The 26572-nt window shown below is 41.7% G+C and overlaps 1 protein-coding gene across 1 annotated transcript; it reads left to right on the forward strand.

The window, feature by feature from the left end:
• The first annotated feature begins 352 nt into the window (after nucleotides 1-352).
• Nucleotides 353-26143, forward strand: LOC103186933 (NAD(P) transhydrogenase, mitochondrial). Its single transcript, XM_007906215.2, is given in 24 exon segments — nucleotides 353-434; nucleotides 1242-1340; nucleotides 2222-2525; nucleotides 4788-5017; nucleotides 6125-6342; nucleotides 7108-7195; nucleotides 8448-8536; nucleotides 8837-9024; nucleotides 9556-9689; nucleotides 9850-10041; nucleotides 10605-10758; nucleotides 10963-10974; nucleotides 10977-11123; nucleotides 11725-11835; nucleotides 12039-12184; nucleotides 12368-12563; nucleotides 15964-16197; nucleotides 17716-17876; nucleotides 19121-19300; nucleotides 19809-19968; nucleotides 20090-20171; nucleotides 20660-20778; nucleotides 23030-23145; nucleotides 25320-26143. Coding segments are annotated over 22 exon segments (3243 nt in total). The 5' UTR covers nucleotides 353-434; nucleotides 1242-1340; nucleotides 2222-2386; the 3' UTR covers nucleotides 25467-26143.
• Nucleotides 26144-26572: the final 429 nt, after the last annotated feature.

Here is a 26572-nt window from a genome sequence, read left to right on the forward strand (position 1 = left end):
TATAAATGGAATCTTGTTGTTATTGTTGTTGTTTAATTCTTTAGGAGTAGAATCTGTTTTCTATGCGCTTGAGTGTTTAGTCTGTTTACAGTGTTGCTCAGGTAGGTCGAAGCATGTACTTGAAAGAGTTGGGGTGGAAAAACAAAGGCAGCAGATGTGTAAATACCAGGAAAGTTCACATCAACTATTGCAAAGAACAAAGAGACAGCTCCCCCGGTTGCTCACAGACTCAGCTGTGCTCCGTACGGTGCAAAGGGAGCCTGGCGTTGACTTCCTGGCTTGTCATTCAGGGCATTAAATCACATGAGGGCTATTTCTGGAGAGCAAGTGGAGAGCAGCGCCTGACGTGAAGGTCAATCGCAATCAGAGAACTTTTCTCCTTCGCCTCACCGGAGCCCTGCTTGGCCTAGTCAACAAGTAGCTGCACAATTCAGGTTTGTGTTTTTTTACCGAATGCAGCAAGTCAACGAATTGCAGTCTGTGGCACGTCCACAGCATTGCAGTGTGCTGCAGGTAAAACAGCAGCGACCCTGTGTTAAGGGAGCAATATGTGACCTAACAGGGACAATCAAAGTTGAAGGGTATTGAGTGTGGGTTAAAGAGTAGTTCCGATTTGTTTTGGGCTCGTTGCGGTCTTGCCTCTTACTGATATGTTTTTTGCCAGTAATATTTTCGTTGACCGCTGATTTTTCGTCTTTCGATCCCTTTTGCTGCCGTTCTGCCCCCGCTCTTGTGATGGGTGGTCGGGAGGGATTTCAGTGGCAATGCTTCTGTCAGGTGGCTGGTGTGAGGTTGGGATATTTCTGCGCTCCACAGGGAAATGAATTTCTCTTCTTTCTGTCTTTCAATACCATGTCCTCTGCGGTCACGGCAATGTGGGATCAGGACTAGGTCATTTGCCCGGAACACAAGGCTGCTCTGGCTTTGGCCTGTTTGTCTCATGTTTGGTGAAGTTGTGTAGTTCGATAGAAGTTACATTCTTATCTCATTCAGTTAACTGTAACTCGCCAATTGCTGAATTCTGGGATACTCACTTTGTGCCCTATAACGCGGACATATTTTTGACGGGAGGAATGGGGGGGGAAGGTAAAAATGATCCACTACGATTTCTCTTCTGTAAGAGTGAACGTCGTTTAGGTATCTTGATGAACCAAAAGAAAACAAACTCTTGAATGATCCAAAAATAGGTGATATAAATAGGTTTATAATGTATATTGCTAAAGTTGCTATTTTGGCGTCAGTTTTAGGAACAGAAGTGGAGAGATTTGCTTTCACCTGGTGCAGCAAAGAACATTGAATGAAACTGGACACAGGCCTCAGTCCTTATTCTGCTATGTGAGGTATGCTGCTTTGCAGTTTGATGGACATGAATCGCAAAAGCTGTATTGATAATAATAATAATCAACAGCTGTAGTACAGTGAACCTCATATAAGTCGTATCAGTTGGGACCATACACTTAATATGACTTATGCAAAGTATGAGTTACATGAAACTTATACGAGTTTTACTGTATATCAAAACATTACAATATTAATTTTTGCGTGGGTTTGTGTCCTGGAGTTGTGCATTTGTTGAGTTATTTGACAGGAATGTACACAGTCATCAGTAGAACACAGTGTTTGAGCCTTGCTAACGATGGAACTGTTCAGCTAATTTCACACGTGCACAGTTCAGCCACTCTAATAGTTCAGACCTTGAATGGGCTCATCTCAAGAGTGCTGTGTGACCTCTACGAATCTTGTAGGATTCGTTCTCTGCTCAACCAGACTTTCACTTCAGAAATCCCTTGCAATACCTTTCAGTTCAAGAGCCACCGTTTGTGTAAATTGTCTGTAGAATTCATTGCTTTCACCCCCAGCCTTTGGTATTTAATAATTTTCCCTCATCGTCCAGGGTAGAAAATAAAATCATTTCAATTATAAGTTTTGCATCAATTATTTCTGTGTTATTATCACGCTTAACCTACAATGGGTTGAAAAAATTGGTAGGTGATAATGTGATGATTAACAATAGTATAAGTTGTACTATGAGAGTACAATTCTTTAAAATTGACGCGTTTTCTTTCTAACTACGATTCACTAAAACCTGCCACCCAGGTTTTTTTTTTCCAGTCCTCTGAACTTTCCCTTTTAAAAATGTTTCTTCTTCATGACCCATCGGTGCTCTGAAAAGCCACTGATGTCACAGTAATCCTAATAGGAATTGATATTTTCCTTCCAGGTCAGAAGGAAGGGGAGGCAGTGCCCTCACGACCATCTGTGGGTGAAGCTGCACGAAGGCTGGCACTCTCTGTTCATTTTAAGCCCTATGCTTTTCTCCTAAAGGGGGGCTTGACTGGGCACAGGTTGCACCACAGACCGGTTCTTGGTCTACGTCCGGCTCGGAATGGCCTGCTTCTTCCGTGGGGCGATAAACTGCTCCTCTCCACTGTTACGCAACGCCCCGGTGCCCAGAGTCCGGCGAGCCCTCTGCAAACGTTACTTTGGATCCCAGCAAACCTTGTGGAACCAGCAAACTGTTAAAGGTGAGCAACTTATTTTTTTTTTTTACTTACTTTACCTCGCCCTTGGATGGTTCCGTTTGTCATTTCGATTGCCATAGCGCGACCGATTTGTTTCGCGAGCAATGCGCCCGCTCTAAACGCTTCCCATACAGTTGACCGTACTCCTCCTCGTCTTTTAGCCAGTCCCGTCTCCAGCGTCACCTTTTGTAAAGACGATCCTGGAAAATTCTGCGGCATTTACAAGCGTCTGCAGCTAATAAAGCTAATCGGATGAATATAGAAAGTACGGGATTTTGCACAGCTGTTGAGGCGCTGACCTAAATAACTGTTCGTTCAACTCGTATTTCATCCTCGCCTTGAATAAAACCAAACTTTTGTGCTTTTGACACGGCAGCTTTCTCTCAATGTTAGGCGTGCGTCAGCCAGTCAGTGCACGGAAAAAGGTCGAATAGAGGTGAAAGAGTTTGGTTATCTTAAGCTCCTCGTCCAACTTTTGAGTGGCATGAAAAAGCACGGCTCGGATGTTTTTTTTGAGGGTGCCCCTCTGTGTTCAGGGAGGCTTTACCGGGAGCGTTACCTTGTTTTTTTTTGTAGATGTTTATAGTTAGAAATCACAAAATCTCCCTCAGTGCAGGTCTGCCTTTTCCTGGGCCCATGTCGGGCTCTGTGCCAAGCAGCTGTTCACAATCACTAAAACTCAGGACAGTTCCCCTGCCAATAAAGGAGAGATATTTGAGAACAGCACGTGAACAGTGAAAGAGCAACTACAGGCCCCCTGAGAGCTGCGCCTAGTGTTTGCGTTGAGATTACAGATAAGAGTCAGTGTCCTGGTCACAGACCATCTTTAATTTATTGATCGACTGCATCAGACACATTCAAAACCTGGATACCGCTGTACTGATTTATTGATTTCTGGGGTTACGAGCAAACCTGCGCGGTCACTATTTTAATTCACAGACGCAGGCACATGTCCAAAAATGGATGATTCTTGGGAAAAGAACATTCTCTTTAAGGTTTTGATGAACCCCACTACATGCCGTGGTAATGGTTAACTTGTGTTTGCGAACCTTAAAGGAACTGTGGAGCGATAATTTGGTATTACTTACTTATTGTGATCCAAGGAATGCTTGGCCTAAGCTATTTTTAACAGCAAGTACGTGTTTTTTGAGCTATTTATTTTTTAAAACATGTAAAGTATATATAGGGCACTGCGGTGCTGAAGAAAAGCCAGCTGAATCATCAGTTTTTGGGATTCTAGATTTGCAGCAATGAGGATTTCGAGAAAAGAATAGGTCATTCAATAGAATCAATTCTACTCCTCGTTGCGTAGCTTGGTTCTCCAGGAGCTAATGGGTTCGCAAGGCCCAGGGAGGGAAGAAGACTTGCATTTGATACAACCCCTTTTACATCGGGAGGATACCTCAGTAAGCGCTTCACATGATTTACTGTAAAGTGTGATGACTTTGTGTATTTTGTAGGCAAACGAAGTAGCCACTTTGCGCACAGCAACGTGCCACAAAAGAGCTTTGAAGTGATTGAGCAATTTGATCTCGGGGATATAAATTTGTAATACAAGTTTGATCTGGGAGGATATAAAAAGCCCAATACAACTGAGGAAGCCACCTTGTGTTCAGAGAAAATAAGATAACAGAAAGTGGCTTCAAGTGTACATTTACAATCCTTGTGCGGTAAACTGTTCAAGCATAACTCTTGATCTGTATTTAGTGTCTTTGTAAGCCTCCTAATGGGAATGCAGATGTTTAACTCACTCCCAGACTGTCTCCTTGTCTGACTGCCAGGATGCGAACTTTACATTGGAATTTGAAATGATAGCAACATCTAGATTGTTAATGATGGATTGAAGGTTCATTAATTTACCGTCCAGCCCATCTGTGGCCATTATCATAACGCAGCTGTTTCTCTGAATTGTGGCTAGTAATAATTGAATTGATTTTATAGATGTCAATTTTGTAATATATCGTCGCCATTTGCTCAAAAAAATGTCTTAATGACCCAGTTGTTTTTCATGAATTGTGCTATCCAGCAGACACCCATAAAACCGAAGGAAACCTGCCAAAATGCTAATGGAAACTTACCAAAGCTCTGATCGTAAGGTTTGACCTGCTGAGATCCAGCCAAGTGCAACATTTCTGGATCATTAAGGAAGAACATGTGGGGGCGAGCATGTCAGTTTGTGTCAACTCTTGCAGTTGCAACAGTTGGATAAAGCTTTCCCAATTATCTTAAGACGCAATTAACAACTTTTCCCGTCGCCTCACGTAGGTGTCCTTTACAAAGACTTGGTTGTTGGCATTCCCAAAGAAATCTACAAGAATGAGAGACGAGTGGCCGTGTCGCCTGCCGGTGTCCAGGCTCTGGTCAAGCAAGGGTTTAACGTGAAGGTGGAGAGCACGGCTGGCGAAGGAGCCAAGTTCTCTGATGACCAATATCAAGAGGCCGGAGCCATTATTAATGACACAAAAGATGTTTTTGGATCCGATATTGTTCTAAAGGTGAGTGCAAGAACAGAAACAACAACTACTTGCATTTATACGGTGGTTTTCACATAGGTTGACGTCTCACAAAGCTTTCCAATGTGTCAGACTCATCCTACTGTCCTCCCGTCATAGCATCGAGCTGCTTCGTAAATGAATCTTGGTGAGGGCAGGGCTACTCGATGCCCTGCCCTCAACCACCCTGCTAAAAGACAGATAGACAGACAGAGGGGTAAGAACACAGTCACTACTCCTGACACCAATTACATCTAAGCGCTTTGACACATTAAATCAATTGCAAGCACTATTATTACTGAATCTAACCCAGAATAACTGGGATACATTGAATACAACAAAGAGAACACCACTGAATTTTACCCACTTTTCTCTTCCCCAACTATTTTGGAAAACAATTATCGGGTACATATTGTCCTAGGCTTTTCAAAGGGAACATCTTTGTTTAATACAGAACCGTTTACTCCATGCTTGAGCCAGGGTGCAGTGCAGATTGCATGGGGACTACAGGTAGCGAGATCTCATGGAATTCACACATAGTTCTGATCTTATTAGTAGAGCAGTCTATTGAGGATTGAGAGTCCAAGATTCCCTGGCAGAGAGAGAAATTCAAACAGGATGGGTGGTTTGAGAAAAATTGTTGAAAGGAACGAGCAGATGCTTTGAAAGATTTCTCTCTTTGAATCCTTGAATATTCTGCTACTGTGTAGTAACAGTGACCTGGGTCCTCTTGCCCCTCCTTTTCTCACATCAGGAAAGGATGCATAATAAATCTAATATAATATAATCTTTGCATTTGATATAGTGCCTTTCACGTTGGGCGGGTGGGGGGTGCGTCTCAAAGAAGCACTGATTTTGACCTGCAGACGTCCCTGTGTTTCTGAGTTGCCGTGTTCGGAGATATCCTTGAATTGGAATAAAAGGGCTTTCTCCCCTTGTGAGGCAGGCCAAAACTTTGGAAACCTGCTCCCCTAAAAGAGATACTACATACCACTTTGGTCTCTTGTTTGCTTTAAAGCTTAGCAATGTTTCCATGGGTTCGCTGTACTCTCTAATGGTCAATGGAATCGATTGACCATCTATTGTTATTGTGATTGTCTTACTTTGCAGGTCAGGGCTCCGATCTTTAACGATGTCCTGGGAACACACGAAGCAGATCTGCTGAAGGAAAGGGCGACCCTCGTCAGCTTTATCTACCCTGCACAGAACGCTGATCTTATGGACAAACTCTCCCAGCGGAAGGCCTCCGTTCTTGCTATGGATCAGGTGCCTCGAGTGACTATAGCTCAGGGATACGATGCTCTTAGTTCCATGGCTAACATAGCAGGGTATGGAGAACTGTTGCGTGTTTTACTACGGCATTCTGTTTTAGAAGCAGCGTCCAAAACTCTTGTAAAGAAGGTCATGACTGAGCAAACAGCCTGATGAAAATCAATGGACATTTTATCGGTAGCATTTTCCCCTTGCCAAAAGAAAAATGATTTTGAAAAGATTCCTATTTGTTGACTTGGCATTTGATAGCAGAAGAAGCAATTGGCCCCAAATTCCACCTGGCCTTGGCCAGTATGACCGCCTTGCCTTAACATTTAAGGTAGAGCAAACTTCTGAATGATTCCATCCTAATTTGGAAGCCAGTTTTTTGCAGCAACTCCAAAGAAGAGACTTCCAAAATAAGATGAGGTAGAATTTCTGGCCTTAGCTGAGTATCATTATGGCCATACAAGGTTTTCGTCTACTTTTGGTTGGGTGATTTTCTTTGTTTGTAAGTTTTGTTAATCCCCTTTGTTCATGTTTTATTGTGGGCCAATGTTCCCGAGCCTAACCTGCGACCTATCGGCCAAAATTCCTGCTTAACCAGGAGCTGTCTAGAATGGCCACTTAATTTTCCCTGTGAGAAAGAATGACCTACTCGCTCATTCCTTCCCACAGAACAAAATTCAGAGCTCACCCCTGGAGGGAGTAGGTGGAGAATTGAGACCCAGGCTGTGTGGCCTCGTTAACAGTGCCCTTCATATAACTGCAATTCCAATACAATGACTCCCTTACTTTCCGAAAACGTGCTCTCAAACAGACGTTGTTCTCAATCCTTCCAGGTACAAGGCTGTGGTTCTGGCAGCGAACCACTTTGGTAGATTTTTCACCGGTCAGATAACAGCGGCTGGGAAAGTGCCTCCTGCAAAGGTAATATTTGGTTTGTCACGAATAAAGCTGGTGGTGGGATTTGTAATGAAAAGCCAGTGTGATATTGTGAATGTCAAATGGTTCCAAATATGTAATTTTATTGTAGTGTTTTATTCCTCATGGAACTTATCCAAGTAATAATCATGTATCTAAGGCCTCGGAAAGCAGATCAAGCACATTTTCTAATTTAAAACGGGGTGTGTTTGTTGCAGGACTGATGGATCTCATTAGATGCCATTAAGGGTACTGTACGCGGTTGAGAAATCTGCTGGAGTCACTTAGCAGTGGTAAAGCAATACTATATTCCCGGCGTGAACTGCATTCGAAAGCGCTGCCAACATTTTCAGATCTTGTTTAGCCTTGCCCAACTCTGATCTTAGCCAGCGGGTTAAAAAGGGAGAAATTCCTAACACGTTGTAACTGCTTCCTGGATGAATGGGAGCTCCATGCAGCTTGCACTCCGGAGGGTGACTCTTTATTTTGGGGGTGATTTAGGTAATAAGAAGATAATAATCCTTGCATTTGACACAGTGCCTTTCATGCTCAAAGTGTTTCGCCGGATTTACTGTACAGTTGAATGACCGTGTTCTTGTAGGCGAACCTAATTTGCAGAAACAATTTGGCAACAGCCAAGAAATGACTGATCATTTTTTTCTAGGGGATTGTTGGCCAATACACCAGGAGAAACTCCCTTCTCTTTGCCACAGGATCTTTAAGATCCAGCTGACCAGACAGATGGGACTTCAGTTTAACATCTCAACTGAAGGATGAGCAGATGTTATAATATAGTAATAATAATACGCCTTGTATTTGATATAGCGCTTTCCACGTCTTCTAGACGTCTCAAAGAGCTTCAAAGAATAGACTGTAAAGTGAATTGACTGTATATTTGTGGGCGAAATGTGATTATGTTACATAGATAGACACTCATATCTATTCCAATGATATTAATAATAATAATAAATTGGTCACTTTAATCCATGGCTATTTGTGGGACACCGCTGTGCGCAATTGGGTGCCGCATTTCGCTCACAGAATGTATTGTCAATTCACTTTACAGTATTTTCTGTGAAGTGCTTTGAAATGTACCAAAGACATGATAAGCCACTATATCAAATGCATGGATTATTATTATAATGATTAACCTGAATAATAATCCTGGCATTTGATTGCAGTTTATGTGCCCCTGGCTTTGAGCATTCTCTCTCTCAATTGATCTCCTAACGTTTACAATATATTATACTTTTGATAGGTATTGATTATTGGTGGTGGTGTTGCTGGATTAGCAGCTGCTGGAGCTGCGAAATCGATGGGAGCCATTGTACGTGGCTTTGACACCAGGTAAAGCTGCTTTTGTTACTTGTGGCCGTATTAAATAGTGCACTAACTTAACTCAAACTATAATCGAACATCTGGTAAACGAAAAGAAGTTAGCTGCAGTCTTAGATAAAAGAAATGGTAAATATCATCGCATTAGTGGCTGGTATTGCGCAAGGCGAGCCGCCCATACAATCTTGTGGCTTGTTACAGGACAATGTAAATGCCGTGTGTTACCGAGTTTTGCTGTGAGTCAGGTGGAAATTGCACACTGTTACCTTACGATCACATCCCTTCTCATCAACACACCCTGTTCCTGTGCAGACCTCCGGCCTTGGAACAGTTTAAGTCACTGGGAGCAGAGACCCTGGAGGTGAATCTGCAGGAGTCGGGCGAAGGGGTTGGTGGCTACGCTAAGGAGATGACTAAAGAATTTATTGAAGCAGAAATGGCTCTGTTTGCCAAGCAGTGTAAAGATGTGGATATTATCATAAGCACTGCTCTGATTCCAGGTACTCATTGAACCCAAATGTGTACCATTACTAAGTCTTATAGCATAACCACTCTTGCACTTGATATAGCGTCTCATCACGTCATCAAAATTCACTTTAAAATATATTCTGTGAAGCGCTTAATGACGAGATGAGGCGCTATATCAAATGCCAGGATTATTATTATCAAAATGTCTCAAGGCACTTCCCAGAATTCACTGAAAAGTGGACTGACCTGAACAGGCAGATGGGACCTCGGTTTAACATCTCATCCAACAATGCAGCGCTCCCCTAGCACACATTGGAGTGTCAGTCTGGACTGTGAGTTCAAAGTCCTGACGGGGGCACAGCTTAAGCGCTCAACCTTCTAATCCAGCAGCAAGACTGCTACCGACTGACGCCTAAAATCAGAAATAAGAACCTCTCCTGTCCATTATCTCTGCTTGTTTTTGTCGACGTTCAGTCTGTTCTGTTTCACGGTTACCTAGAGCAAGTTGCCACCTCTGCATTAAGATGGTAACTAATGTGCACCTGTGCTTATGTGTCTTACAGGAAAACGCGCACCAATTCTTATCACCAGGGACATGGTGGACACAATGAAGGACGGCTCTGTTGTCGTCGACCTTGCAGCAGAAGCAGGCGGTAATATACAGACAACTAAACCTGAAGAGCTCTTTCTATATAAGGTCAGTAGAAACATAGGGGAACCTCATTGCGATGCCCTGCAATCCAGTGCTGTCTCGTAAGGTAATGGAGTCCAATCAGAGGAATTTTTGGGGGGTGAGGTGGTGCAAATGGATTTGTATGTCGCCGATTTCTTATCTGATCCGTTTCTTTCTCTATTAGGGTGTGACGCACATAGGCTACACCGACCTCCCGAGCAGAATGGCTACACAGGCCAGTAGTCTGTACTCCAACAACGTCTTAAAGCTGCTGAAGGCCATTAGCCCCGACAAGGAATACTTTCACTTTGACGCCAAGGAAGAGTTTGACTATGGAACTGTCGATCATGTGATCAGAGGCACTTTGGTGATGCAGGTAATGTGTTTACTACAAAACAAATCATTGCAGTTTGTATCTGGTATTTTTCCGGAGGATGTCTCAAAGGGCTTCACAGGATTTTACTGTTAAGTGCAGTGACTTGAGTATTTTGTAGGCGAAACACGGCAGCCAATTTGCACGCGGCAATGTCCCACGATCAAGCCGCGAAGCGAATGACCAATTTTAATCAGGAGAAACTCACTTAGTCTGGCTGACACTCCAATTTAGTGCTGCGTGAGCCCTGCACGGTTGGAGATGTTGTCCTTCAGACGAGACGTTAAACTGAGGTCTTGTCCACCTATTCAGCTGGATTTTAAAGACCCCACGGTACGATTCCTAAACAGATGATAATTTCTTCCAGTGTCCTGGCCAACAAATCCACCAGATAAAAATTTGTTCTTTTTCTTATGAGTTTCATTTAAGAAACTTACAGAAAACCAGCTTCGACGTTGAGACTGAATTCAGCAAATTGCCGAATTGTGCACGTTGTGAAAAGCATGCAAACCTAGTCCTTGGTGGAATTTCTCACAGATGGTTTTCTCTTCACTCTTGCCCCACAGGAAGGCAAAAATCTGTTCCCGACACCGCAGCCGAAACGTGTACAGCAAAGCGCGCCAGTCAGGCAGAAATCCGTGGCAGATATTGAAGCAGAAAAGCAACTTACAGTATCTCCTTTCAAAAAGACAATGACCTCCGCTGGTGTCTACACAGCAGGTAAATACAATAAACAAATAACAGCTGCGTCCACTGAATGGTGAAGACGGTTTTCCATTTGGCCTATTGAGACTATACTGGTGCCAGCTCCTCCACTGGAGCTAACTACAAATTCCGATTCTGCACCTTTTTACATTGTTCCTCTTCGCTGATCTAGGTTCATTGGTGGAAAATGGACCTAACTGCAGTGTTGATTTGCCTCAGGTCTCACTGGAATCCTGGGCTGGGTCTGAGTGCCCCGAACGTTGCTTTCAGCCAGATGGTTACAACCTTTGGTCTGGCCGGCATCGTGGGATATCACACAGTCTGGGGTGTGACTCCAGCTCTTCACTCGCCGCTCATGTCAGTCACTAACGCCATCTCAGGTAAGCAATTTACAAAGAACCATTCACATAATGACCTATTGCAATTACTGGTTTGCTTTAGGTTGATCAAGCGCAATGAGGATGACCCCAGTGTTCCAAGGAATCTACTAAATGAACAATGATTAGACAAGCTCAATCTTTAAAAAAAAGGCGGAACTCCATAGAGGTGTATAGGATTTTCAATGAGATTGAGAAAGTAAACCCAGAACAATGCTTTCAGATATGTTAATACAATAGAACTAGAGGACACAGGTTTATAGTTGCAAAGGGCAATTTCAGGACAAACACCAGAAACATTTCTTTACCCAGAGTGTAATTAACAACTGGAAAAGGTTACCAGCAAAGGTGTTGAGGTCAGTCATTGGGACTCATTTCCAAAAAAATATAGCTTAATGCCACATTGGGGGGGATTGGTAGGGTGGGTATTCTGGAAGGATGAGATCAAATGGACCAAAGGATCTTCTTCATCCAAACCGATCTTGTGAATAATCTTCTGGACTGTTACCGTATCTTATCACTAAAAGAAAAGGCAACTGATTTTCAAAACTGCAATTGTTTTGTGTTCCTGCTTAAAGTTTGACCTTTTCCTGTGTAATTTCAGGATTGACAGCTGTCGGGGGTCTGGCCCTGATGGGAGGAGATTACTTGCCTTCATCTCTTCCTCAGACACTTGCCCTTCTGGCTGCATTTATATCATCCGTTAACATAGCAGGTCAGTCATGCAGTAGTCGTATTATTGCAACTGCTTGCACTCGTCCAGCAACCTTTGACGTAAGAGAAAACCTCCAAACATTTCACAGAGATGGAGTGGGGGGACTGCTTATTACTTGTTGAAGTGATTGCTGTCGACCTTGCTTCCCTGTTGATTGTCTTCGCAGTGAAGTAAATCAGGTGTTAATATCTAATTGGTTGCAGGGGGCTTCCTCATTACCCAAAGGATGCTGGACATGTTTAAACGTCCCACTGATCCACCCGAGTACAACTATTTGTACATGCTGCCGGGTGCAGTGTTTGTCGGTGGTTACGGTGCAGCGTTGGCTGGTGGATACACGCTGGAACAGGTGGGATCTCTTTCCTCTTTTTCTCTTTCCGTTTCACTCTTCGCCTACGAGCATACAGTCACTGCACTCCCGCCGAAACTTTGTGAAGGGCTTCGAGACGTTCTTGAACTTGATGGCGCTGTGTCAAATGCAGGGTTCGTTCACTCGTTCGTTCGTTCATTCATTCCACTTGTGCTCTTGCAGATGATGTACCTGGGCTCAGGCCTGTGCTGTGTTGGAGCGCTGGCTGGACTTTCTGCTCAGAAATCCTCCCGATTGGGAAATGCGCTGGGCATGATCGGTGTAGCTAGTGGTCTGGTTGCCACATTGGGGGGGATCAAACCCTCGCCCGAGCTCCTAGCTCAGATGTGCGGAGCAATGGCAATGGGGGGAACAATCGGTAAGTAAAAAGTACCTTTCAAGCACCGTTGAAATGAAATATTGTATCACCATCAACAAATACCTCTATGGCAGGACAGGATACTCAGAAGATTTCAGGCATAAATGATAAATATACTATAGGGGTGGAGGGTGATACTCTTATCATTTGTAACCCCCACCCCCCCACCAAATAAAACAATCACTGGACTTGACAGCGATTACCTACAAGATGCTTGCAACCTTTCAATGTGATGGGCACTATATCAAATGCAAAGGGATTATTTCCTTACAGACTGTTGTGTTACTTTCCAATCAGAAATACCTTGATCAACTGACTTTGAGGACATTCATTTTACTGATTAGCTGAGGATCCAATCTTCTTACTCCCCAAAGACCTTAACTGGCATTTTCTAAGGTTATCCTTTGGCTTAGAATTGCACACCTCAGTCTTGCCGGTAGATGATGCTGTTAGTCGTGCCATTATACAAACCCTGAGCGAGTAGGATGATTTATTTTTCATTGTTTAACAGTCTGTTGCCAAGAGTGATGCACACTACAAAGAAATGCTTTGCATTATTTATGTGTTGCTCAGTCAGCTTGTATGTAAAGCTTCTGACTTTTGCGCTGTTGGGAATAGTGGATATTGACAGCAAAACTCTGTGATTTATTGCAGTAGTTCTTTCCCCAACGCATTCTTATACACTATTCACAATACTGGTATTTTTAACTGTATGTTAGCAAAGTAATTTAGACAATGGTTAATCAATATTATTAGAAACTTGTCAGTAATCTCTTTTTATTCAGTTGGCAGCTTGGCATATTTGATAGCACTCTTGCCTCTTAGTCAGAAGGTTGTTAGTTCAAGCCCCCATGGCACAACTTTCAACTAATATACTCTGTTCAGTGCTGGGGCCATTCAGCATTATCGGAGGTGCTGCCCTTCGGATGAGACATCACACAGAGGTCCTGTCTTCCTGTTCAGGTAGACGTTACAGATCCTATGGGACAATTTGAAACGAGAAGTGAATTTCTCCCAGTGTCAACGCCAACAATCTCCCAAATAAAATTGGTCACTCACTCCATAGCAGTTTGTGGAACATGACTGTGCGTAAAACTAGCTGCCGCATTTCACCCACAAAAATACAATCACAACACTTTACAGTATATCCTGTGAAGCATTTTGAGATGTCTTGATGACATTATAAGATTCTGTATCAAATGCATGGATCGGTATTGTTTTTTATTTGTACACCAGCAAAACCTTCCGTGCATGACTGATTAAATTGCAGTAATCCTCCCTGCTTCTGTTTTACAATCGGTTCGGATACGATGCCCAGTGCTGCTGGAAGACTGATCCAAGCGTCCCATGACATCACACGAGGACTCCCTTTATTTTTGAGCGAGGGAATTACAATCCCCAAAAAACACATGTGAAACCACATTCGCAAAATCCCGACCAGACCAGAATTGTTGATGTAACTACTTTAGAAGGCATATGTCTTTTTGGCCATTGGTACTTTTGATTCCTATAATTTCCCATCACGTTTCTCAGGCTGCGACACCACTGGTTCAATCCGCCAATCAAAGATCTCCTTTTCCCTTCTCAGTTTTGGCAACTTTTTTTTTTGCATTATTGCCTTCCTCCCCTTCCCAACGCCCTCCCCACCACCCCCCCACCAGCCTTTATTGTTTCCATCTTAATTCTCTGCTCCCATTGCAGACAACATATGTCCACAATAAAGAAAATTGAAGCTTTGCACGCTATAAAAAAAGTTAACAGTGTAAGATCATTATATAAATGAGAGGCATGCACCTTTATACCCAACCAGTAGAGCTGATTTGTGGCTACTTCTTACAGTAAATCTAAGGCAGAATAAAGCATTACTTCTTGATATATACAAGTAAGGTAAACTTTTAAAAGCTACATTCACCTACTTGTAGATTTTCGATTAAAGTCCTTTAAATACACCATAAATTCAGGAGAATAACGTTAGTTACACAGAGAATAATGTGAGAAGAGATGAATATTAACATTGTTAATTCAGTACTCTGGCTGGAGAAACATTTACTTAAGTGCAGATTCATTACTTTCTTCACTTCTTCGAGACTCTCCAGTTTTTCTTTAATCAGAGTGATTATTTAACAACATGTCTTATTTGAAAGTAAGCTGTTCCCAGAAGAGGCTATTATTTATAAAAATAACCAGCTATTATTTACTGACAGTAGCATAATTATTTTGAAAATGTTCCACCTCGTTGCCCAGATCTCAATGATTTGCCAAGGTGCACTGCGCTATGGAATACTTTCAGATGAGTTCTGTTATCAGACGCTTTATATACTGTGACAGAAAAATACAGCACAGGCTTGTGAGCATTTAGATGCCACGCCCTCGGAATTTGGGGAAAATACAGTACTGAAAATGTCACTTTGTATATCGATGTTAGGAAATGTATTCTCGATGTTTTTGTTCACTTTTTGCAGGGCAACAATTTATTTCTCTGTAGTGCCCAAGCTTCCAGTTGTACACTCAGAAATTCAGTGCAGCTGGCAGCAACTTTAGTGCAATCCAGACGGTTACATTAAAATAGGCTCGCGCAAGGTCAACAGAGCTATGTTTCAAAAGCTCTTCACATATGACTCCCATTAATGACTTGCACTTGAACAGATTTTGAAATCGGCATTGAAAGGATATTTGGAGAGATTTGGGTTTTTCTGACCATGTCTGTAGGTAGAGAGGACACACCTAGCAAAGCAAACGCCCAAACTGCACTCACTTGGTCTCGCCAATATTTCAAAACGAGCTGAAAAGATTGCTGGTTATAAGGGAGATCGAGGCTGTCAGTTACAGGCTTAAGTTGGTCAAATAGACCATGTGGACTAGACCACTGTGGTGCCATGAGGATATCTTCTGGCAAAATCCTAGAGATAGAAAAATCCATTGTAAAGTGGTCATTGCAAGGAGGGTACTTCATAAACCAAGTGGCTTTTTCTTGTTCCATACTATATTGTGTAAATACATTTGGTAAATAAGACATAGACTACAACTGCGTAGCAGACAATGTACAAATGTTATGTTAAGCAGAGTGCACACCTCTGCTCAGCACGTGTTAACCCGGTAAGTATGAGTATTGGTAGAATTGAGGATCAGAAATGCTACTCATTGATGATTAAAATGCACATATATTGCTGAGAAGTTAAGTTATTGTTAGTTCAATCCAACTGATCTCTATACTTCCAGTGTTTAGTCAGAGAATCATTTGTGCACAGGTAGAAATCAGGTCCATCTTTGCCAATGGGCGCATAAATTTTGTTGTTAGCTCAGGTATACTTACTTACTAAGCAGAAAGGGCTTAATTGCATTTGCTGTTCATAAGTTGGTTGTGATTTTTGTATCTGAAAAAGTCACCTTTGTTCCTCAGGTCTCACCATTGCTAAACGCATCGAAATCTCTGACCTTCCTCAGCTGGTCGCTGCTTTCCACAGTTTGGTGGGTTTGGCTGCAATGCTCACCTGTGTTGCTGAATACATGATTGAGTATCCGCATCTCGATGTACACCCTGCAGCAAACGTTATTAAGACTGTATCCTATCTGGGCACGTATATCGGTGGTGTGACATTTAGTGGTTCCCTGGTTGCTTACGGAAAGCTGCAAGGTAATTGAATCTTTAACCTTCAAAAGTGATTGATTCCAAAACTCTGAGAAAAATGATCTGGGTCTTTGTATTTTTTTTCTTCATTTCTTTACGTTCCTGTAATTAATATAATTTCCTGTGCATCGATTGCTCTTAATATTAGCTTTTTAATATTTGCAACATGAATTGACATTTTTTTTCATCAAAAGCTTTCCTGCAATTCCAAACATAAAATATTAAGCGTCGAACACGTGTGAAACATTAACGCCATAACTGACTGGTGATTGAAAAATGCAAGCACGTTATTGTGGGTTCAAGCCCGAGACTTTGAGCTCCTCGTTTGATGCTCCAATGCAATGCTGGAGGAGTACTGTGTTGTCAGAGGTACCGGCCTTCTGATGATAATTTAACCTGAGCTCCTGTCTGCCTGTTTATGTGGATGTTAAAGATCCCATGGCACCAGTTGAAAAGAGAAGGGAGTTTCTCCCAGTGTCCTGGCCAACAAGCCCCAAGATAAAATTAGTCATTCACTTCATGGCTATTTGTACACAAATTGCCTGCTGCACTTGCCTACAAAATGCACAGTCACTACACTTTACGGTAAATCCAATGAAGCGCCTTGAGACATTCAGCCGACTTGGTATCACATGCAAGAACTATTATTATTTTGATTAATTTGATGAGAAACAACTGTGGAGTCCTTGCAAATCTTTTTGCCAGCAATTTTTCGAATTGATTTTGCATTTTCGAGGGGGAATGAATACAAGCCGTAGAATATTGAGTATAATAGTGACATTTACAGCGTTTACGGTGCGGTGTGTTGAAATACACAGCTGATTTTCTGTATCTTTGACGAGCTGACCTTTTTTGTTTTTTTAAAAAAAAACAACTGTTTGCTGATGGAGGTGACATTTTTTCACTGACCTTATCATTGGGACAGCAGTTGTTTCGTTGAAGAGATTTTCAGATTGGAGATCAAAAGAAATTGAAAAGCTTTCATGTTGCTTCTTTGGCTGGGCTGAATTTGATTGTTTTTTAAAACAGAAATCTATCCGTTGTAGTTATATTTCAAAAAAAGGCAGCCATTTACCTTCCAACTGGCCCTTCCACCCACCCACGCACACAAACATCCACTCTTGAACAGGAATTGTTGCCCAATAGATCAAATAAAATCGGTCACTCACTCCAGGGCTGTTTGTGAGACATTGCTCTAAGCAAATTGGCTGCCGTGTTTGCTCACAAAATGCCCAGTCAATTATCTTTTAGATATCCTGTACTTTGTGGTGTCCTCCCCACCTGATAGGCGCTATAGCAAATTTAAGAACTATTATTACCTAATTAGTGCATGTCGGCAAGACCCTGATACAATATTTTGCTGTTTCTCTTTGCCAATGAAGTAGTGGAGGAGTCTAAGTGGGGGAGGATTGAAATGGTTTAAGTAAGGAACAAGATGTTGATTTTGTTTTTCTTCAAAACTGGAAGGAACTCTCTTAAATGTTGAATTCCTGCCTTTGCTGACACTCTCATCATTGCCTCTAGGTTTGCTGAGCTCCTCTGCTCTACTTCTGCCCGGCCGTCATTACCTTAACGCAGGACTCCTAGCTGCCTCGGTGGGAGGAATGGTGCCCTTTATGCTTGATCCAAGTTACACCACGGGAATGAGTTGCCTGCTAAGTGTCTCGGCCCTGTCTACAATCATGGTACGAGGGATGTAATCTCTTGGTATCTATTTGCTCGTTGATCTCGTGAAATGCTACGAGGCTTGCCCTTTGCATCAGTGTTAAAGTACTCGTTTCACAGCTGCCTTTACTCAAGGCTAATGTAATGTGAAAGGTGCAATGCTATCATATACAGATGATATTTGATGCTTTCACATTTTTTGCATTTCCACAGTCAGATCATTTTGCAGCGAGGGATCCAGATTGTTTCGTCCGATGAGTGTTATTTTTTATTTGTTAGACGAATGATTCCTTTGAAAGATCACGCAGGAGCATTCAAATATTTCACAATAATTTGAATTACAGTGATGTTTGCACAGAGTATGAAAATATCACTTGAGGGAACAGTTCAGAAGGTTACAATTTTGTGCCAACATTATTCACGGTCTGCTGGACTCACGGAATCATCCACATTGTTCACTCAGTCCATCATGTTGTTTCTAATCCCTCCAGTTGAGCTTACTGCTTGTCCACAAAATATACAGTCAATTCAATTTACAGTATATTCTGTGAAGCGCTTTGACATGTCTCGAAGACGTGATAAGGTGCTATATCAAATGGAAGGATTATTACTCTAATTCAAATTCCCTGCAAATCCTTCTCTATATCCTTTATATTGGTTTTACATAAATGCAGCCCATGCATTCTACTACAACCTCCCTAAAGCAGTTGATGACAGTTTTAAGCACCGGGCTTCATTTGACGTTCCAATCCATTTGCTGGCGATGAAATTTAATGCTCTCATTCTCTTGTGTTGGTTGCTTATTGGGGCAGCTTATTTTCCTGTGTGACTGGGAGAGGAGAGATGTTCTGGGGGGTTTTCTGGGTAAAACAGACTATTTAAGAACAACAAATTAAACTTATGGCTGTTTGTATGACGTTGATGGGTACAAATTAACTGCTGCATTCACCTACAAAATACACTGCTGTCACTACACTTTACAGTATGTCCTGTGAAGCGCTTTGAGACACTCTCCTGACATGAAAAGCGCTAGATCAAATGTAAGGATTATTATCTATTGCATTTACTCATCAAGGAATGTTAGTAGAAAAATGAACACAAAACCTGACGACTTTCCTCTTCGACCATATTCTCTCGATTCGGTGTCAAAGTACGCCATTGTTAAGTGATCCAAGACGCTACCCTACCATGAATGGAGATTATGTAAATGCAAGCTTTTGACTTACATTTTGTGATGTTGTCCCTGTCTCGTCTTGCGTCTCAGGGTGTGACTCTCACCTCAGCTATCGGGGGTGCTGACATGCCTGTTGTGATCACCGTTTTAAACAGTTATTCTGGTTGGGCCTTGTGCGCAGAAGGCTTTCTGCTTGACAACAACTTAATGACGATCGTCGGTGCATTGATCGGGTCTTCAGGTGCTATCCTCTCCTACATCATGTGTGTGGTAAGATTTTCTCTTCAAACTCTTTCAAGCATTGGTCCAGCAGCACATGCATTCTACTACAACCTCCCTATAGCAGTTGATGACAGTTTTAAGCACCGGGATTCATTGACGTTCCAATCCATTTGCTAGCGATGAAATTTAATGCTCTCATTCTCTTGTGTTGGTTGCTTGTTGGGGCAGCTTATTTTCCTGTGTGACTGGGTAAAACAGACTATTTAAGAACAACAAATCTTAATCTTGTATTGAGCAAACAGGAGGAACATAAACTATAGCAGAGAACAATTAAGCAAAAGATTGCTTTGAGACACTGCAGCTCGGTTAAGCAAATAAGGCGATTACATGAAGATCTTGTTTGTACGCTAGGTAGGGAGCAAGGGAGGGCGGGTGGGTGTTCTGGAAGGATAAGATCGTATGGATTGAAGAGGCTTGTCTGTCCAAACCAATCTCGTGATAATCTTTCAATATGTTGATTATTTCAATCAGTGTGACCTTTCCTTATTGGTTCCAGGCTATGAACCGTTCGTTACCCAATGTGATCTTGGGTGGATATGGAACATCATCGACCGGCACAGGCAAACCTATGGAAATTGTTGGAACTCACACCGAAGTCAATGTGGATCAGGCCATTGAACAGATTAAAGAAGCCAACTCAATCATCGTTACTCCTGGTAAATATTTCTGGAACCAGATTTCTGTAGCTGATAAAACCATTTTTCAACACAAGAAAAGCAGCAGCAGAGGCTGAATTCAGAAGCAAACATACTTGATGCTTAATATCCTGTCCTACAGGGTGGGGATTATGTGCTGCAAAAGCTCAGTATCCAATTGCTGACATGGTGAAGATGCTTAGCGAAATGGGCAAGAATATCAGGTGAGCATTTAACATTCTGCTGTGTTATAGCTTCAGGGGTGTGAGGAGACTATTTAGTTTTTGTATTGCTCAGCCAAGTGTCTGACACAGCTGGAAACCCATCACCGTTGCTTAAGAGTATCCAAACCAACCCGAGAATTTCGTGCATCACACCCACATATGGAAATTCCAGTGATTAGTCATTGGAATGGAATGCGCACTCTCTCCCTGGAGGGATGCATCTTGCTTACCTAATTCTGGAAAGTACTAGACGCGGATTGGCAAGAGCCAAGGCTTTGGACTGTTTTTATATTGGCAGAAACTGATTTACCATGGGCAGGGAAGCAAAAGGGGAAACCAAACTTGAGAGGTCTCGGAAGCTCCTTGAGATGTTGTGATGCGATAAAATGATTTTGATGACTGTTTTCCAAGCAATACTCCTGGTAAATTGTTGTGGTTTCTTAATTTCAGGGTTGTTTTCTGTAAATTCTTTCAATTGTTTCTGATAGATTTGGTATCCATCCTGTTGCTGGCCGAATGCCTGGTCAACTGAATGTGCTTTTAGCTGAGGCTGGTGTACCTTATGACATTGTTTTAGAAATGGATGAGATAAATGAAGACTTCCCAGGTAAGAACAGTGCTGAAGCTAGGCTGTGCGTTCAAATACCTGATCGCAGGTCTGAGACAGCAGCTTTGCTTTTTTAAAAACGCTGCAAGAGTAAATCTCTTCATCCGGGTTTGTGTCAGTCATTGTTTAGTTTTCACATGTGTCCACACCCGATGTACACTTTCAGAACAAAAACAATCAAGTGCGCCTATTCCCAAAGTTCAGTTCGAAACTTGATGGTTGATAATGTCATTTTGTATTGTATTACTGTTCAGCACCTCGGAATTTCCTCCCAACATGAACAACAACAATAAAATTACATTTGTATAGTGTCTTTCACGTCGGGAGGAAGTCTCAAGGCTCCGTGCAAATGTAATTTTGTATTATATTCATTGCAGCATAAAGTAGAAATAATCCCAATAATTAAAATTTTGCGTGGAAACAGTTAACTAGGCAGGGCCGTGCATATGAAAGGCATCGGGAGGCTGAAAGTGAATGCTAAAATACCACTTACATTTAAAAATTACAGACACCGTCACATGGGCTTAGATAACAAGTAACATTTGCTTGAATAGTTTATTTGTTCATATGGCAACGGGCACTGAAAAATAATAAAAACCCCTCACGGTCCCAGATCTAAAGAGAAGCATATGTTCAAGATTGATTGCAAAGGTTTTTTTTTAAAGTTTCTCTCCAATGTTTCGAGCGTAGAAAAGGTGATCAAAAGACGTGGCACAAAGAGTAAAGAAATGGGCAGCCCCATTCCTGGTACGATGGCACGAGCTGGCGGCTTTTTCCTCGACATGCCACACGGAGGGTTTCATGCGCCAACCAAGAATAAGGGGAGGTGTTGAGTTGAGGTGAACTGCTCCCCTAATGGGGAGGTGGGGAGGGACTTCCTTCAGTCTACAGCGCCTTTTGAGTGGCTTTGGCAGAACGATTGCCTGCCTGACCTCTCGGTTGGGGAATTGTGTGACGACGAGCCATGGTGAAGCTGGGGGAATACAAAGCCCACAAAACACACAGAGCAGCAAATCTTTTTGATTGTATTAGTATAAAGTTACCACCATATAATGTCTAAACCCCATGTTAGCAATATGTAAACACAAAGCTGTCTCAGACTAGCACTACATGTGTAAGTACTGTACTATTTAACCTGAAATTGACCTACGCCTTGTGATGCACGCAACCCAGGGAAAACCTGTGACTCTAGTACCATTGTTCAGATAAGTTTAACCTTTAATAAATGCGGATATTTTACAGCTTAGGGACAGGAGGCAGAATTTGTGACTGCAATGATATTTAACAAAAAGAATGTAATTTAAGTTTTTCCTCCTTTAATTGGTCTGGCAACACAAACAAGAAATCGGATTCACCCCACAAATTAACGTAACGTGAGGCATGGCTCTCTAGTCGATCTAATAGGGAGTTTAGAAGGAACTTCTTCACGCAGAGGGTGGTGAGAATGCGAAACTCATTCCCAGAAGCTGTGGTTGAAAATCAGTTGAAGAAGAAACTAGATGCATACATGAGGGAGAAGGGTCAAGAGGGGGTGGGGGGAGTTTGTGCAGAATATAAACACCTGCATGGACTAGATGGTCTAAATGGCTTTTTCCATGCCATATCTTTGTGTAATTCAATGTAATTCGACATCCTTGTGGAAAATGTGCATCTAGGTTGTTCAGGTCATCTCCCCCCACTCTGCTGTATATGAGGCACATTCTGAGATCTGCCCTTGGGTCTTTTTCTCCTGTTATCAGTAGTTCTCCATTGCATTATCTCTCTCCCTCAGGACCCAGAAAAAATAAAATTGTCGTTTGCCACCAAACACTATAAATTCTCCCTTACCGCCTTTGGACTCAGAGTGGGTGGATTGGGGGAAGAGGAAAGATATTCCTAAGTTTCACAAGGAAGGCTCTAGTTACGTTAAATAATTGACATTCCTTGCTTGGAAACCTCAAGTTGGAAAATAAAAGGCACTGTACAGCAGTGCGACTGATTTAGGGTCTACGTCTGATTGAATAACAATGGCTTAGCTCAAAGTGAGTGAGACTACAGATGGTCTGCATTGTAATATTTCACACAATAGTGAAACTTTACATGAGTTTTGGCAGCATTTTGTACTTTTTTTATAAAAAACACAGATGGGCAAAAAGTAATAAAAAGACACTGCCATCTCGTATTATTGTGGTTTAGATTTATTTTTCTGTAGACCTGTATTGTCATTCAAGAGAGTAGGAATAACCTCAAGCTTGTGTCTATGTGCCCTTAGAGACAGACTTGGTCCTGGTTATTGGAGCAAATGACACGGTGAACTCAGCAGCACAGGAAGATCCAAACTCAATCATTGCTGGCATGCCTGTGCTGGAGGTCTGGAAGGCGAAACAGGTGAGCAAAGGTGTTCGGTGGATGAAATAATGCAGAAATACTGGTCTAAACCCCATCTTTCGATCCAAATCCAATCTCCTGGCAAATGCCAAAACGTTATCATTATCAATCAATGTTACAAATTACTTTTATGAAAGTTCGAAGGGCGCTTGTGGAAATTTAGCAATGTTCGTGCTTTTTGTGAAAAAAAATTATGTTTGGAAAGGAAACAAAGCGATGCAGTGAAACTAAAAATACCTTTCATTTAAATCCTGAATTAGATCACATCATAACAGTACCCAAAGCATTGTAGCTTCATGTTCACCTACAAAATACAGTCACTACACTTGACAGTAAAGTTTACAGTAAAGTGGGTGGTGGGGAGGCATTTGAGTGCAGATCAGATTGCATTAGGAAGAAGACCTAGTCACTGCTGTGCGCAATTGGCTGCCGCGTTTCACCCACAAAACACACAGTCATTACACTTTACAGTGTGTCCTGGGAAGCGCTTTGATACGTCTCGACCCGATAAGGAGCTATATCAAATGCAAGGATTATTATTATTACTCAATCTTCAAGCATTGACTGAACATCACTAAACTCAGCTCATCATCTTATTTCTGACTCTTCATAGTTTTTCACCATTCGGCCAGCAGCAGACATTGCCCTCTCCCTCTGTTTTCTCGTACTTTAGCATGTCCATATCTGGTTCACTGTATCTTATTGACTGAACCAAACCATTCCAAGTCTTCTCATGTGGAAGATCTGTGCCAGCAGGAAATTGCTCTCTTCTTCAGAAGCATCCAAGTTTTTCAGAAAGATTCGGTCGACTGCGTTTGATGAATAGCTAAAAAAATTCCACAGCAATCACTCACTTCTATCCATCCGAGAGGATTAAAACTATTATTGATGATTATTGGCTAAAATTTTGATTGTCGCTGCAATCCTATTGCTTGGCACACTACCTGTTGTCAGTTTAATGTTAAGAATCCTGTTTAGTTTGTAAAAATATAGACATAAAAGTTCGATTTTAGATTCAGCTGCCACACAGGTGACGCAGTGGAGTTAAAAATAGTGCAAACTGATCTTTCCTTCAGATAAAACAAATAGGTTAGCCGTCCTATTCCTGAGCATGATCTTGATCCAAAGCAGAACATTTCTTGGCAAACCATAAATGTCACTATCAGGAATCGTTTGAACAAAGAATGTTTACAATGGCCAAGGTATGTTCTTGGGGAATTTTGTGCNTTTTTTTATTAATTGTGAAAAGACCTCAGTAGGGATTGTTGCAAGGCCAGCTCAATCAATATGATTCTTAAAGTAGATTATGACTGATTTTTTTTTACAAAAATACTCTTTTAGTGACTGTTAGTGCTCACTTTGACACCCACGTGTCACTGGCAAACACTCTGAGCTTGGGGGCAGGGAGAAGGAATAAAGCTGCCTATGCTTTGCTCCTTCCATCAGAAGAGCCCTTCCTACTGCTTCAGTATGTATTTTCCATTTCCTTAATCCATCATGCTGAAGGCTTCTCTGAGCAAAACTGCCAATTTATTGTTGACATGGAATTTTAAATCTCAACTTGAATGTATTTTGATCCACGTATACAGTTTGTTGGCAAACTATAAATGCCTTTATTACAGTTAAACTGTTTGTAACTTTTTCATGAAGCTTGGGGATGAGTTTCTTTGAAATGTTATATCCATTATACAAAGATAGGAATGTTTGACACAAGAAAAAGCTGCGGAGTCCATCAAGGCTATCTCCAGTGCATCGTGGATTCTACCCAACTCGGTTAATCTCTTCAAGGAAGGTTGTGCAAACTTTCTCCCTGTTTTGATGGCAATTGAGCAAAACTTCAGTCTGGCATTTCCTTGGTGCCACAAGGAGTAAACCTACCCCAAAGTGGAATTTTCTCGCCAGATAGATTATTAAAGTCAATATCTTTAATGGCAAGATGTTTCTGTAGACACAGCTGAGGCCTGGGACTCACAGGAAAAGTAATGATAATGATAATAATCCTTGCATTTGATATGACGCCTTATCACGTCTTCGAGACGTCTCAAAGAGCTTCGCAGAATATACTGTAAAGTGAATTGACTGTGTATTTTGTGGGGATCTGGTATCGTTTAGCACTTGGAATACAGAGTGTTTCTTGTTAAACATATTGATAACTACTGTATTTCTGCTGTTAGGTTATTGTGATGAAGCGAACCCTGGGAGTAGGCTACGCTGCGGTTGACAATCCAATTTTCTACAAACCCAACACTTCGATGTTGCTTGGTGATGCAAAAAAGACATGTGATGCTCTCCAGGGCAAGATCAAGGGAGCAATTTTATAACAAATAAAGTCATGGACGGAAACAAATGCAATGCAACAATAAACTGTCTATTCTGTTTCAGAGGTTTTGTGTGTTCAAGATAACCCAAACAAGTAATTCCAACTGAAAAATAGTTGAGTGCAATTTTAAATTCCATTTATCTTCGATCATTCAGACAATGCAAAATACTCTTTGTACCATATTCGCTCTGAGATCCAAGCTAATTCATAAGATTTACGGTATCACGTGTGGCAACATAAACCGTGGAATACAGATTTGAGCTTTTCTTTAAAATCAATTAAAATTAAGCTAAATTAAATTATGGAAGGGTGGGCGGACTTCAATTCATAAAGGTAAGTGAAATATTGTTCCCATTTAGTTACTTACTGACCTCAGTGATATTGCTTTATATTGAAGTACTTCTTAGATCTATCTTTGTATTGCAAAACACTGGGTAAATTTGTAGAACAGGCTCAGTGGGCTGAACAGCCACCTCCTACCCTTTTTTTCCCATATTGCTAACTGTTAATAGCAGCAGAATACTCAAATCAAGAAACTGTACAGGAAAATTTAATTTGTGGCGATCCAGCTATGCAACAATGCAGCAAAAATACATTTCCTAAATTCCAAATGCCCATCAATGCCATTGCACCGCTGAGCTCAGACAGAGAATAAACTTGTGCGTGATTCACTTCTGACACTGTTGTGGATAATTTCCTTATTTTTTCTGTTGAAATTACTAACCCCAAAGCTGACCCGGTATCAATAACCTTCTTTACAACGTGCCTTTTTCACGTTGCGAAACCACAAGACGTCTCCTTTAATGGCCTTTCACAAGGCNAAAAAACAGCTAAATTGGCCTGTAGCTCCATTTTCAATTTTGATTTTAAATAAATGGCTGTTTCTGGGGGTAGAAATGCAAGCAGGAACCTAACCAAATTGAACGTTAGCACCTTTCTTATTCACAGCTCTTTGGGACCTAGCGATTTAATTTGCTTGATTTTAGTTCTCACCACAGAGAATCCTAATCTTAAGGCAGGAGGAATTGCAATGAGGTTAAACAAGATGCAGATGCGAAAAAGCACGAAGAGCAGGGAGAACACAATTACATTTTGGTGGGACCAACG

The sequence above is a fragment of the Callorhinchus milii genome, unplaced genomic scaffold, assembly GCF_018977255.1.
Source record: "Callorhinchus milii isolate IMCB2004 unplaced genomic scaffold, IMCB_Cmil_1.0 Scaffold26, whole genome shotgun sequence".
In the NCBI taxonomy this organism is placed as follows: Eukaryota; Metazoa; Chordata; class Chondrichthyes; order Chimaeriformes; family Callorhinchidae; genus Callorhinchus; species Callorhinchus milii.